Consider the following 12,635-nt stretch of genomic DNA (forward strand, 5'->3'; position numbering starts at 1 on the left):
AGCATGTAGTTAGTGTAGCTAAGTTGTTAAACAAGATTGGCAAACCACCGTAGGGCAGTTATTCTGATACAAACCAAATTATGCTTGTATGTTATTTCTTTTACCTTGACCGTGTTTTCAGTTTATGTAACTTTTATTTCTCTTTCTGAAAGAGGGAGAGAAGTACTCTCCGAAAGCTTAAATAAAAACTTTCAATTTTTTCCGAATTTTGTGGCTTCCTACAAATATTATATATATATATATATATATATATATATATATATATATATATTCAAAGAAATAGAAAGGGCTCATCTTTTTTTCCTCGATTAATTTAGTATTGGTTTTATATAGAGAAAAACGATTTCAAATTAACAAAGAGTACATTATCATCTCTAACCATTTGATTATGGTGAGTTAAGTCGGTGTAAAGCTGGTCTTTATTTCCTTACAAAATATGATTTCCATTTTGGAATTACATCTGGGCTCAGAATTTCCGTATGCGGTTATTATTACAGATATATAAAACCAGTCGCTAATGCAACGCAAATCTGGGGTAAATAAAGAAATTATGATTTCCCACGCGTAATCTTCTTTGGAGGGCATAATCTGCCTTTTGGTGATCTGCTTAATTTCTAAAGTAACTCGCTCTCGGATATCTGAAAGATAACAGACATCTTTGGACGCATCGCGAGAGTCGTGGCCGGGTATGCACGCAAGTCTGTCTTTCAGAGCCTCGACTACCTGCAAGCGACCAGTCGGCTGGCAGCCTTCGTCTGGGTCGCGTGCGCTGTTTAGTGACGTTCGCGGCTCTTGTTTTTTCTAGCACCTCCGTCAGTAGAGTCGTCATCGCAGAAATCATTTTGTTATTGTTTGTATTAAAGAATTGTAAGTGCTACTTAGTTGGAAAGACATTATAATGTTTGCAAGAGAAAAAAAAGAGCATCTAAGGACTTAAAAACTTAATGTTGATCATTCTCTCAGTCTTCGTTATGGCGAATTTTTAAGATGCTTCCCCAAGGAAAGTTTAAATCTTCTCGAAGGACTTTGAGAAGCAATTTCCTCAACGAAAATGACAATTCTAAAGTGTAAGATAAGCCGAGAAAATTCTAAAGTGTAAAATAAGCTGATAAAAAAGAAAAAGCCATCTTCATGCTAGGTGTGACAAATATGGAAAATGAAAATCGGCCCAACATCTGATATAAAAAAATAGTTTTTTTCATCGTCTTTGGATAAAAAAAAAGTGTTATTAAATGTAGCATAATATTCTACCACCATTCCAGAGATAAGGGAATGATATATTTTCTTTTGAAAAATCTTATTTAAAGATTAGTCCATCATATTAAGAAAGATCCCAAGTGTAGGAAATAGCATAGAATAAGAATACAACCATGCTAAAAGTAGACGGTAGGATATTATGAGTATTTATTATCCAGAATAAAGTAAAATGATAATTGAGATGAGAAGTAATGTAAAGTAAGGTAACAGCGAAAACTCAGAGTCGCCTACATGAAACTAGAATTGTTGTTTATACATATGGATATAACTAGGTGAACTATCTGCTGATCATTTAAAAGTAGATTACACCTTATGTATTCAAGGTAATCAAAGGAAGAGTGAATATTCATAATAGAGGACTGCAATGAAAATCCAAAATAAGAAGCTTTGCAAAGATTCCGGATATTACCTCCAAGGCTAAATCATAAAATATTAGTGGTCTGCTTAAAATATATATATATATATATATATAATATATATACTATAATATATATATATATATATACAGCAATGGCAACATACAACATCTAAAATGACCATGCTGTGTTAGAAACCTATGTGATGTGAAAACAAATTTTCTGGAGGAGTGTATTTTTACGTGAAGTGATATGTATGTACATACGTTGATAGTTATCATTGGATGATTGTGAAAGCTACAGTTAGCAGATAGATAAAAAAAATTTGTTTTCCTTAAATCTTAGTTATTTCATGACTATTTCAGGAAAAAATTAGATGAGAAAAAATTTATATATTCCCAGTTACAAAATATTTTACTGTAAAACAGCACTCAATAAATTTAATAATTTTAATAAATCAAAATAATTCTTTTAGTTTAAAGTAAGGAAAGAGCATAAACAGTTCAGGAGGAATGATTCTATTCATATTAATGTTATCCAAAAGCTTGTCGTCTCATATTAAGGATATGAAAACTGTAGATTTTATTAAATTTGATCATGATGAATAAATTCATACTAAGAAAGGAGAGGTGTCGACATTTATTTCATATAAATAAAGCATCCATTTTATGGCTTCTCTTTCTTGTATCTTTGTATGTATTTTTTAGGTTAGTTGAGGACATACTTCCAAAGAATGTAGATCAATCTAACATGAAGTATCATAACTGGTCATGAAAAGGTACCGAACACATTGCATTTCTTTTAAAGGTAACAAAAAAAGCTGACTTCGTTAATCTATTATGAGCAAAGACCACGCAAGTAAAATCATAAAACTATGACATTAAAGAGTGCATTGAGTAATGACTGAATAAATGTAAAAACTTTCATAGAAAAATAAAAGAAATCGTAATGACCACGTCATTGAGTCTTTGTAAAAGCGGAGGAAAATCTATTGCTGGTGATGATTATTCTTCAACGATAAAAGAAAAAAAATCAATGATTTCTTCGGAAAATTTTTATTGATTATTAAATCTCGTGACTCATAACAAAACAAGAAGCAATGCTCGGAGCCCCCGCCAAGAGCTTATTCCAAATAACAATGACAGAGCCAGCGTTAACTACCTTCGACAAGTCGCTTCTAATCAAAGCACCGTGCAGCGGCCAATTCCCAGAACTAAGGAAGGAACAGGCAGGCAACAACAGGGGCAGTCCTTTCCTTTAATCACTGTCAGGGACACGCCATTCCTAGGGAGAGAGAGAGAGAGAGAGAGAGAGAGAGAGAGAGAGAGAGAGAGAGAGAGAGAGAGAGAGAGAGAGAGAGAGAGGTTGTATGCCTAACCTTCCCTTCCTCGAATTAACGATAGAGGAAGAGGAAGCGAGAAACTTCGTCGACCAACTCCATAATGAAGCAAACAAAGCAACTGAAACGGGTTTCTGTCGCTACTGCTGAGGATGGATAGAGCCTGATGGCGGTTGTGGCGAAGGAAGCGCTCCTGCTGATGGTGATGATGTTGGAGATTGTACTCTTTCCGCCTCCATCTCTCGTCTCTGCTAAAGAGGAAGAAAGTAAGTTTATATTTAATTCTGTCTGTCCGTGTGTCTCTCCTCCTTACTTTATCTCTGATACACTTGGAAGGCCCCCTCTATCTATCAAGCTGCTAATTGAAAAAACAACTGAATCCAATTCCGTCCGCCTATTTGTCTGTATACCAGGATTACCGACTGGCTGTGCTAAAAAAGTAATACAAAAATCTCTCTCTCTCTCTCTCAGCTGCTGCATGTATAAAGTCAAGCGTTTTAAGCGTCAATACCCATTACTGTTAGTTAAATAATAATTAAGTATGAGAAAGAACAGGGTAAATAATAACCACAGCTTGAAAATTTCCCAAAATGCATAAAGGCTCTAGAAAATTAAGAAAATATAATTTTCTTAATATATGGATTGACATAGCATGATTGTCATATATCTGAACGAACACTTATACACTGGTGAATATGCTAAATTTGAGCATGTGCACTCTCAAAATCTATTTGATACTTTATAAGTGCATTGATAATAAAACAACAAGCACTCTTATTTTCATATGAATACTCGTCCACTTTCTCTTTAAATTTTTGTCTGACTTTCTTAATTACTTTATGACAAAGAAAAAAGAGAGAGAAAAAGGGCTTTTTATGACGAACCTTTGCTGTTTACACTGTGTTAAATGCAGAAGAGGGAATCGCGTGAATATGGCATTTTTATTCAATTTGTGGTTCTAGAATAAAGTACGTAATTGCTGCCCTTGTATATTATATAATTGTGAATCTTTTAGATAACATTTCCATATGCAACATTTATACAGAAGTACATCATATATATATATATATATATATATATATATATATATATATATATAATATATATATATATATATATATATATATATGAATACTTATCACATCACCATGATTCATATAAATCATTCGAGCTACAAATGTCCTTTAATATCTAATTTGGTCTACCTCGGAATTGATATATTTTCATATATGTACCGAGGGGGAATTTTTAGTTGATAACAATTTCGTCCTCCCATGGGATCGAACTACCGTCCAGTTGGACGTGGAACGAAATCAGGAAAGGACAGTGACGCTACCGAGTCTGCTAGCAGAGAGGCTATAAGTTTATATCGATTCTGACCATTACAAATCACCGCTGTTCTCGGTGTATTCGTAATTAGAATCGATACGAAACCCCCTCAACCATGCTAGCCGATTCAAGTGTTTGACCCACTCAGCCTTGTTATAAATACTTATCACATCACTGTGATTCATATAAATCATTCAAGCTACAAATGTCCTTTAATATCTAATTCGCTCTACCTCGGAATTGATAAATTTTCATATATGTACCAAGGGGAAAATTTTTAGTTGATGATAATTTCGTCCCCCCATGGGATCGAACCACTGTCCAGTTGGATGGGGAACGAAATCAGGAACGGACAGTGATGCTACCGAGTCTGCTAGGAGAGAGGCTATAAGTTTATATAGATTCTGACCATTACAAATCACCGCCGATCCCGGTGTATTCGTAATTAGAATCGATATGAAACCCCCTCAACCATGCTAGCTAATTCGAGCGTTTGACCCACGCAGCCTTGTTATGAATACTTATCACATCACTGTGATTCATATAAATTATTCGAGCTACAAATGTCCTTTAATATCTAATTCGCTCTACCTCAGAATTGATATATTTTCATATATGTACCGAGGGGGAATTTTTAGTCGATAATAATTTCGTCCCCTATGGGATCGAACCACCGTCCAGTTGGACAGGGAACGAAATCAGGAACGGACAGTGACACTACCGAGTCTGCTAGCAGAGAGGCTATAAGTTTATATCGATTCTGACCATTACAAATCACCCCCGATCTCGGTGTATTCGTAATTAGAATCGATATGAAATCCCCTCAACCATGCTAGCCGATTCGAGCGTTTGACCCATGCAGCCTTGTTATGAATACTTATCACATCACCATGATTCATATAAATCATTCGAGCTACAAATGTCCTTTAATATCTAATTTGGTCTTACCTCGGAATTGACAAGATTTTTTCATAATATGTATTGAGTGGGGGAATTTTTGGCTTGATAATAATTTTGTCCCCCATGGGATCGAACCACTGTCCATTTGGCCACGGGGAACTGAAATCAGGAATGGACAGTGACCCTACCGAGTCTGCTAGCAGAGAGGCTATAAGTTTATATCGATTCTGACCATTACAAATCATCACCAATCTCGGTGTATTCGTAATTAGAATTGATATGAAACCCCCTCAACCATGCTAGCTGATTCGAGCGTTTGACCCATGCAGCCTTGTTATATTTTTTGTGGCCTCCATCTGCCTGTACTACAGCCTGCATTCTTGAGGGGGTATGATTTCAGTAAATAGCAAAAAATCTGAGACTCAAACTCCATTCCCTGAGCACTTCAGTCACCTCTCTTCGCAGGTCGTCGAGGCTTGGTATACCATCATAGTTCACTATGAGTGCTTCAACACGATCCTTTAAGATACTACCAATGTTTTCACACACATTAAGGTCAGGGGAGCTACCTGGAAATTCACTTGATGAGAAGAAATCGATACCACTGTTTCGAAGCAGCTCCTGTGTCTGAAGAGCCTTGAAACATGGTGCCTTATAATGCAAAAATGTGATTTCTTCAACAGATAACACATTTTCAGAATCTTTGAGGAAAGGAAATACTCCACCAGTAAGCACAGTTTCTCTGAAGTATTCGCAATTCCATGACTGTCCTTTTTCTTTGATGATCCACATTAACCGATTGGCTGTAAAACAGAGAAAAATTCCTAAACATTCAGCAAATTTCACAACTTGGCGATAGTGCACGTCATCCCTGATATCATCCAACTTTGCAGCCCAGATGATGGTATTTTTATGATTTGGCTTCCTGACTGTGTAAATGAAGAAGTCATCTGATGCGGCAACATGGAGAAAGTCAGCTTCATTCCAACCTTTAAGAAAAAAACCACAAAACCATGCACGGTCTTCTCTCTGTTGCTGAGTGATGTTGGGCTTGCTGATAACATGAAATGGGTTGATACCATTTTTCAGACTCATATGTACAAGCACTATAACTTCTCTTCTTTCCCCTTTTTGTTTCTAGTTCAAGCAGCAATTTACGTAAAGACTTTCTTGGTCTACCCAATGCCTCAGCTATGATGTCTTTTGACTCCTGAGAAAGGACTTCAGCCCTTACAAGATTCCCACTCTTTTCGCGATGACATTCTCATGGATTTTTGTTCGTTTCTTTTAACAAAGAACTTATCTCTTTTAATGTATTTAGCTATCCAGGAATGTGAAATGAAGGATGCGCCAGCACCCCTGGCCTCTCTGAAGGTTATAGCCCGGATTCAATCAATCCATCTGATTTCCTCCAAGTCGTTAGCCATGGCTGTATCTAACTTTGTCACTCAGTCTGAAAATACAAGAAATGTAAAATGAAAAATGACTTAATAGAATCTTAAGATAATGTCACATAACATGGATTCCCTGGAAAATGACTTTGTGGTTAATCAAAGGTGTGTTTACTTTTGTTCTGTTACTGAATTGGGATGAATTTAGATTCCAGGTGATTAATGGTCGCTGAACCACATTCATTCAAAACAATTCTTATTATTTCTATGTTCTCAAATAATAAGATAATTGTGAATTGCATATTTATATCCCATTTTTAATGTGTTACAAGAAGTCTCAAATATTTCCGGCATTCAGAAAGCTGCCTGCATATTATATTAAACATATACGCAACGTCTTACTAAGGCTGCGTTCACACCAATCGCGTCGCGTCAAGTTGCGCTAATTCATGGCTAGTGTAATTTTCGCCTTAAATAGGAATAGGGATGTTAGTGTTTTAATAGATAAGATCAACCAAAAATCCTGCATGGAAAGAGAGAGAGAGAGAGAGAGAGAGAGAGAGAGAGAGAGAGAGAGAGAGAGAGAGAGAGAGAGAGAAATCAGACAAAGAAGATACGTACTGCAATAAACCTGAGAGTGAGAGAGAGAGATTTCAGCAATTTATAACACCAAGAGACAAGCCAGAGTTAAAAAAAATGTTCAGAATATTTCCTGCTATATTTTGAAAAATCCAAATATCTCTCGTGGAATATAGAAAATCAACGAAAAATCGAGAGAGAATGAGAGGAGAGTATGTGAACTGGGTATGTCCAGATATTGTTCGAAATACGGAAAGAAGTCTAACGCAGGAATAGTCATCTTGTTTATTGTGGCTGCCTATTCACTGGTGAGGTTCTTCCTGACTACTGTTGATGGAATTGAACTGTCACTCCGAACAGCCCAAGGAGAAGGAACTGTTGGAGAGAATTGCGGCTTGGGAATACACCATCCGCTGCCAGAGAGAGCAGCAGGTGAACTTGGGCAGGATAATTCTTCAGCTGCAACAGAGGCTCAACAACAATGAAGAGATTCAGAATGCGGCGGAAGGGAAGAACACACCCGCGGGTTCCAGATCACTCAGGAGGTGTTGCAACAGCAGGCCTGGCAAGAAAGGGCCTACTCTCTCGAAGCTGACACGTTGTTCCTGAAGAGGGAGAACGACCAAGAAAAGAGATATAATCAGCAGCTGATGGAAAAGACAAAGGAAATTTGGGAGAGAAACGATGCCCTATGTGAGAGGATAAGGGAACTAACAGTGCGGTTGGCAGAGGCAAACAGCCAGGTTGAGAGGCAGAAGGAGAAAGACCCGCAGTTAAAAAGTGATGACGCAGCACGGATGGCGAGGCTCATCCAGGAACAAAAGGACGCGACTGAAAAGCGCGAATCCGGCAGGAAAGAGGTCGAGGTCAGGTTCGAGCACCTGCAGAAGGAAGTGGAAGACCTCAGGAAGGAAAATTGTGGTCTCCAGTGTGAAGTTGAGGCTGCGAAACTCAAGAGGAAGGAGCTGACATGACTTCTAGAGAAAGGAAATTGTGGCTGGAGAGGAAGACCGGTGTTCAGGGCGAACGGAATGAAAAGTGTGGAAGATGAGGTTGGACAGCTGTGAGGAGTGAAGGAGAAATTTGTCTACAACCTGAATAACCTGCAGGGGAAAAAAAGATGCCTGGAGAAAGACAACTGGAAACTGAAGGAGCAGCTGTTCGTCTTCAAGGAATGGCACGGTCTCCAAGGAATGGCACAATCTTCAATGAATGGCGCTGGCCTCACAAAGACGGAGGAGATGTGAAAAATTTGAGGACAATGTTTGTTGTATGGAAAGTTTAATGTTTATTTGTAATAAGTTTGCTTTGTTTTTCCTTGAAGGAAGTTGAAGTTGCAGGGAAATAAATATGCTAAAATGTTTTCTTAAGAGTTTTATTGATTCCTGAAAAGGAAAGGAAGATGGGAGGATTGAAGAAATCATGAGGAAAATGACAGGATTGGTGGAGTGCCAGGAGAAGAAGCATAGGATTTAGAGAAGCCCCCCGGAGAAACTGAAAGGATTCAGAGAAGGCCCCAGGAGAACTGAAAGGAAATTTTTTCCAGAAGAAGCCCACAGGGAGGAAACTGAAAGGTATTGCAGAGAAGCCCCAGCAGAACTGCAAGAATGGATTCAGAGAAGCCTCAGTAGAACTGAAAGGATTCAGAGAAGTCCAAGAGAATTGGAAGGAGTCAGTGGCATATTCTGGATCTAAAGACTAAGCAAAGGTGTTGTCTATGGCAGGACAGGCGGGCGAGACCCGCAACGCGCCCCGGGACAGGTGAGCGGGGACCGCCACGCGTCCCGGGACAGATGGGCGAGGCTTGCCTTGCATCCTGGGATGGTCGGGCGGGGATGGTAGTCCTTAGTGGCTTGCACATGTATCGTGATGTCTGAGGAGGGCTGCAACCAGCAACGGCTAAACTAAGGGGCTGACTTCAAGTCAGAGGCGAGCACATCTGCCCGATAACAGAAGCTGGCATAGACTGAGGGCGAATCGGGGCATTTCCAAACGCCCTGGGATCACACACTGTCTACGGCATTGTCTGGAAAGATGCAAAAACACAGCCAGCAGATTTGTGGGAAAAGTGGTCTAAAGCTAAGAGCACCTAAACCCCACCAAGAAGCCTATATAACCCCTCTGACCTGCCGTCTTACCTTATGCACTAGGTCTAGTCGTTAACGGATTATTTTCCCTCCAGACTGGACATGCCAGTCTCCCCAATGCTTTAAAGGTGGGGGTAAAAATGGCTGCTCTTCTAGCAAATAACTAAAAATGAATGATACTGAGAAGACAAGGTGATAATAAAGCGTAATATATATATATATATATATATATATATATATATATATATATATATATATATATATATATATACTTACTAGGGCACCAATTTTTCACGGATACAACATTCATTGAATAGAATGGCTTTTTCACTGTTAAATAGCTTTTTTGAAATTGCTTCATATTTTCTAATTATTTTCTTTACTTCATTGTTCAGGTTACTAATGGACACATGATGGGGTTCTTCCATTTACTCCCGTATTTTTACACGCGACAGCTGTTTCCTCAACCTATATGTATTGACGTTATCAAGCATACTGATACAAATATGAGCCTACATGCGTTTTGTGACGTCATGAGGACGGAAAGGTAGTACAATTGCCAGATACCTAGTTTTAAGTATTTACAAAAGACTATAGTGAAACATAAAATAAGACAAATAAATAAATATGTTAACAACAGAAATTATATAAAAAGTTGAAAGCAAGTTATTATATACACGTTATACATAAATATATATTAATTACATATATGTTTAATTCACTGAAAGTCAGTGTGCACTCCTGTCCGCGTGTGGGGGTTTTGTTCCACGCGGTTGAAGGGCTGCCTTCTACACGAGGGCAAAGATCGGTCTGCCTCACGTTGGATGTTAAGGCTGGGACGTTGCATGGCGATGCTGACTGCTTCTGATATCAATAAACGATTGTAGTTGCCTTCCTTGTGTATTATTTTGGTGTTTGTGAGAAGTTCTTGTAATGATGGTTTTTTATTGTGGGTATCCACAAAGTGCTGATGAATGGCTCCTTGGTTTCTGTGAGCCTGCATGCGACGTTTGAGTGTAGTAGTTGTGTGTCCGATATAGCATTTTTGGGGGGACTGACATTGGTCGTCAGCACAGACAAACTTGTACACTATATCAGATTCAACCTCTTTCTCCGTCGATGGGGCCGTACTATTTTTCATTATCAATGAGGCTGTAAGGTTTGGTTTGCAGTAAATTCTTGCTGTTATTTTGTTATATGGCGCTAGGGGGGTGGTTTCTCTTCGCAGTATACCAAGGATGGCTTTCCTTTCATCCTCGTGGTGTTTGTTGTATGTTATCTGATGGTATATCACAATTTCTTTGTCTTTGTCTTGTGTGTTGTCCCTCGGGGTCGGGTTATGGAAAGCCTCTAATCTCTTTTTGACAACTTGCTGGATCATGTCATCTGGGTAGCCGTTATTTGTGAGCAGCTGTTGAACTCTGTTGATTTCTTCATTAGTCGCTTTCCACGTCGAACAGTGTATTATGGCGCATTTTATGTATGCATTTACCACAGATCGTTTATATGCATCAGGGCATTCTCCTCTAGCATTTAAGCATCTCCCAGCGTCTGTCTTTTTAGTGTATACGGTGGTATTGTATTTGTTGTTCTTTTGGGTCACAAGTACGTCCAAGAAAGGGAGCATCTTCTCATCACTTTTTTCTACCGTAAAATTTAATGTAGAATTTGCTTGGAGTTTATTTACTAATTCTTCTGTGTCATTTTCGCCCTTTGTTGTTATAAAGATATCATCAATATATCTCCCATAGATTCTGCGAAGAGGAACCACCCCCCTAGCGCCATATAACAAAATAACAGCAAGAATTTACTGCAAACCAAACCTTACAGCCTCATTGATAATGAAAAATAGTACGGCCCCATCGACGGAGAAAGAGGTTGAATCTGATATAGTGTACAAGTTTGTCTGTGCTGACGACCAATGTCAGTCCCCCCAAAAATGCTATATCGGACACACAACTACTACACTCAAACGTCGCATGCAGGCTCACAGAAACCAAGGAGCCATTCATCAGCACTTTGTGGATACCCACAATAAAAAACCATCATTACAAGAACTTCTCACAAACACCAAAATAATACACAAGGAAGGCAACTACAATCGTTTATTGATATCAGAAGCAGTCAGCATCGCCATGCAACGTCCCAGCCTTAACATCCAACGTGAGGCAGACCGATCTTTGCCCTCGTGTAGAAGGCAGCCCTTCAACCGCGTGGAACAAAACCCCCACACGCGGACAGGAGTGCACACTGACTTTCAGTGAATTAAACATATATGTAATTAATATATATTTATGTATAACGTGTATATAATAACTTGCTTTCAACTTTTTATATAATTTCTGTTGTTAACATATTTATTTATTTGTCTTATTTTATGTTTCACTATAGTCTTTTGTAAATACTTAAAACTAGGTATCTGGCAATTGTACTACCTTTCCGTCCTCATGACGTCACAAAACGCATGTAGGCTCATATTTGTATCAGTACGCTTGATAACGTCAATACGTATAGGTTGAGGAAACAGCTGTCGCGTGTAAATACTGGAGTAAATGGAAGAACCCCATCATGTGTCCATTAGTAACCTGAACAATGAAGTAAAGAAAATAATTAGAAAATATGAAGCAATTTCAAAAAAGCTGGTTAACAGTGAAAAAGCCATTCTATTCAATGAATTTGTATATATATATATATGTATATATACACACATATATACTAGATATACAATATATAAGATACATTATAATTAGATATATATATCATTAATATTATACTATTACTAATATATATTATAATATATGTATATAGAATATATATCATAATATTATAATAGATATATATATAATTATATAGATACCTACATAATACATACATGAGATTTTTAGATCCGCCACTGCCATACCATCTCAATCGTGACTCTCTTATAACTTCTGTAATCTTTACTAAGCCTTCCCTTTGACTTATTTCATCATTTGCCAATCTCTCAAACAGCAATATTCCCATAATCTACTCAGCATTCTCATCTCTATTCTCTGAATCTTTACTTCCTCTTTTCTTCTTAGAGCCCATGTTTCTGCTCCATACATTAACGCTGGTCTTATTACAGTGTTATATATCTTGGCTTTTAGCTTGATTGGCATTTTCTTATCACATACTACTCTAGCTATCTTTCTCCATTTCCCTCATGCAGCTTTTATCCTACTTCCTTCGATAATGATACCTAAGGATAATATTGAATAAAAGTATTTGAGTCTATATCAGAAGATATTACAGAGTTTACGAAAGTAATATAAATGAAAATACAAGTAACGGGTAAAGCACGGCTTATTAAAAGGACATAGTTTTATTTCCCATTCTATTCTATATCGCAGTAGTATATGAATCACTAAGATAAAAT

The 12,635-nt window shown here is 37.8% G+C and overlaps 1 protein-coding gene across 2 annotated transcripts in view; it reads left to right on the plus strand.

The window, feature by feature from the left end:
• The first annotated feature begins 743 nt into the window (after positions 1-743).
• LOC135210950 (alkaline phosphatase-like) overlaps positions 744-12,635 on the plus strand; it is a 102,945-nt gene continuing 91,053 nt past the window's right edge. The window contains exons 1-2 of one of the 2 annotated variants that reach the window (XM_064243929.1): positions 744-867; positions 2,421-3,218. In XM_064243929.1, coding sequence (XP_064099999.1) covers positions 3,119-3,218 — 100 coding nt within the window. In that variant the 5' untranslated portion in view covers positions 744-867; positions 2,421-3,118. Of the gene's footprint in view, positions 868-2,320; positions 3,219-12,635 lie in introns of both variants that reach the window. The other variant, XM_064243928.1, reaches the window with a different exon arrangement.

Source organism: Macrobrachium nipponense, chromosome 4 (genome assembly GCF_015104395.2).
Source record: "Macrobrachium nipponense isolate FS-2020 chromosome 4, ASM1510439v2, whole genome shotgun sequence".
Classification (NCBI taxonomy): Eukaryota; Metazoa; Arthropoda; class Malacostraca; order Decapoda; family Palaemonidae; genus Macrobrachium; species Macrobrachium nipponense.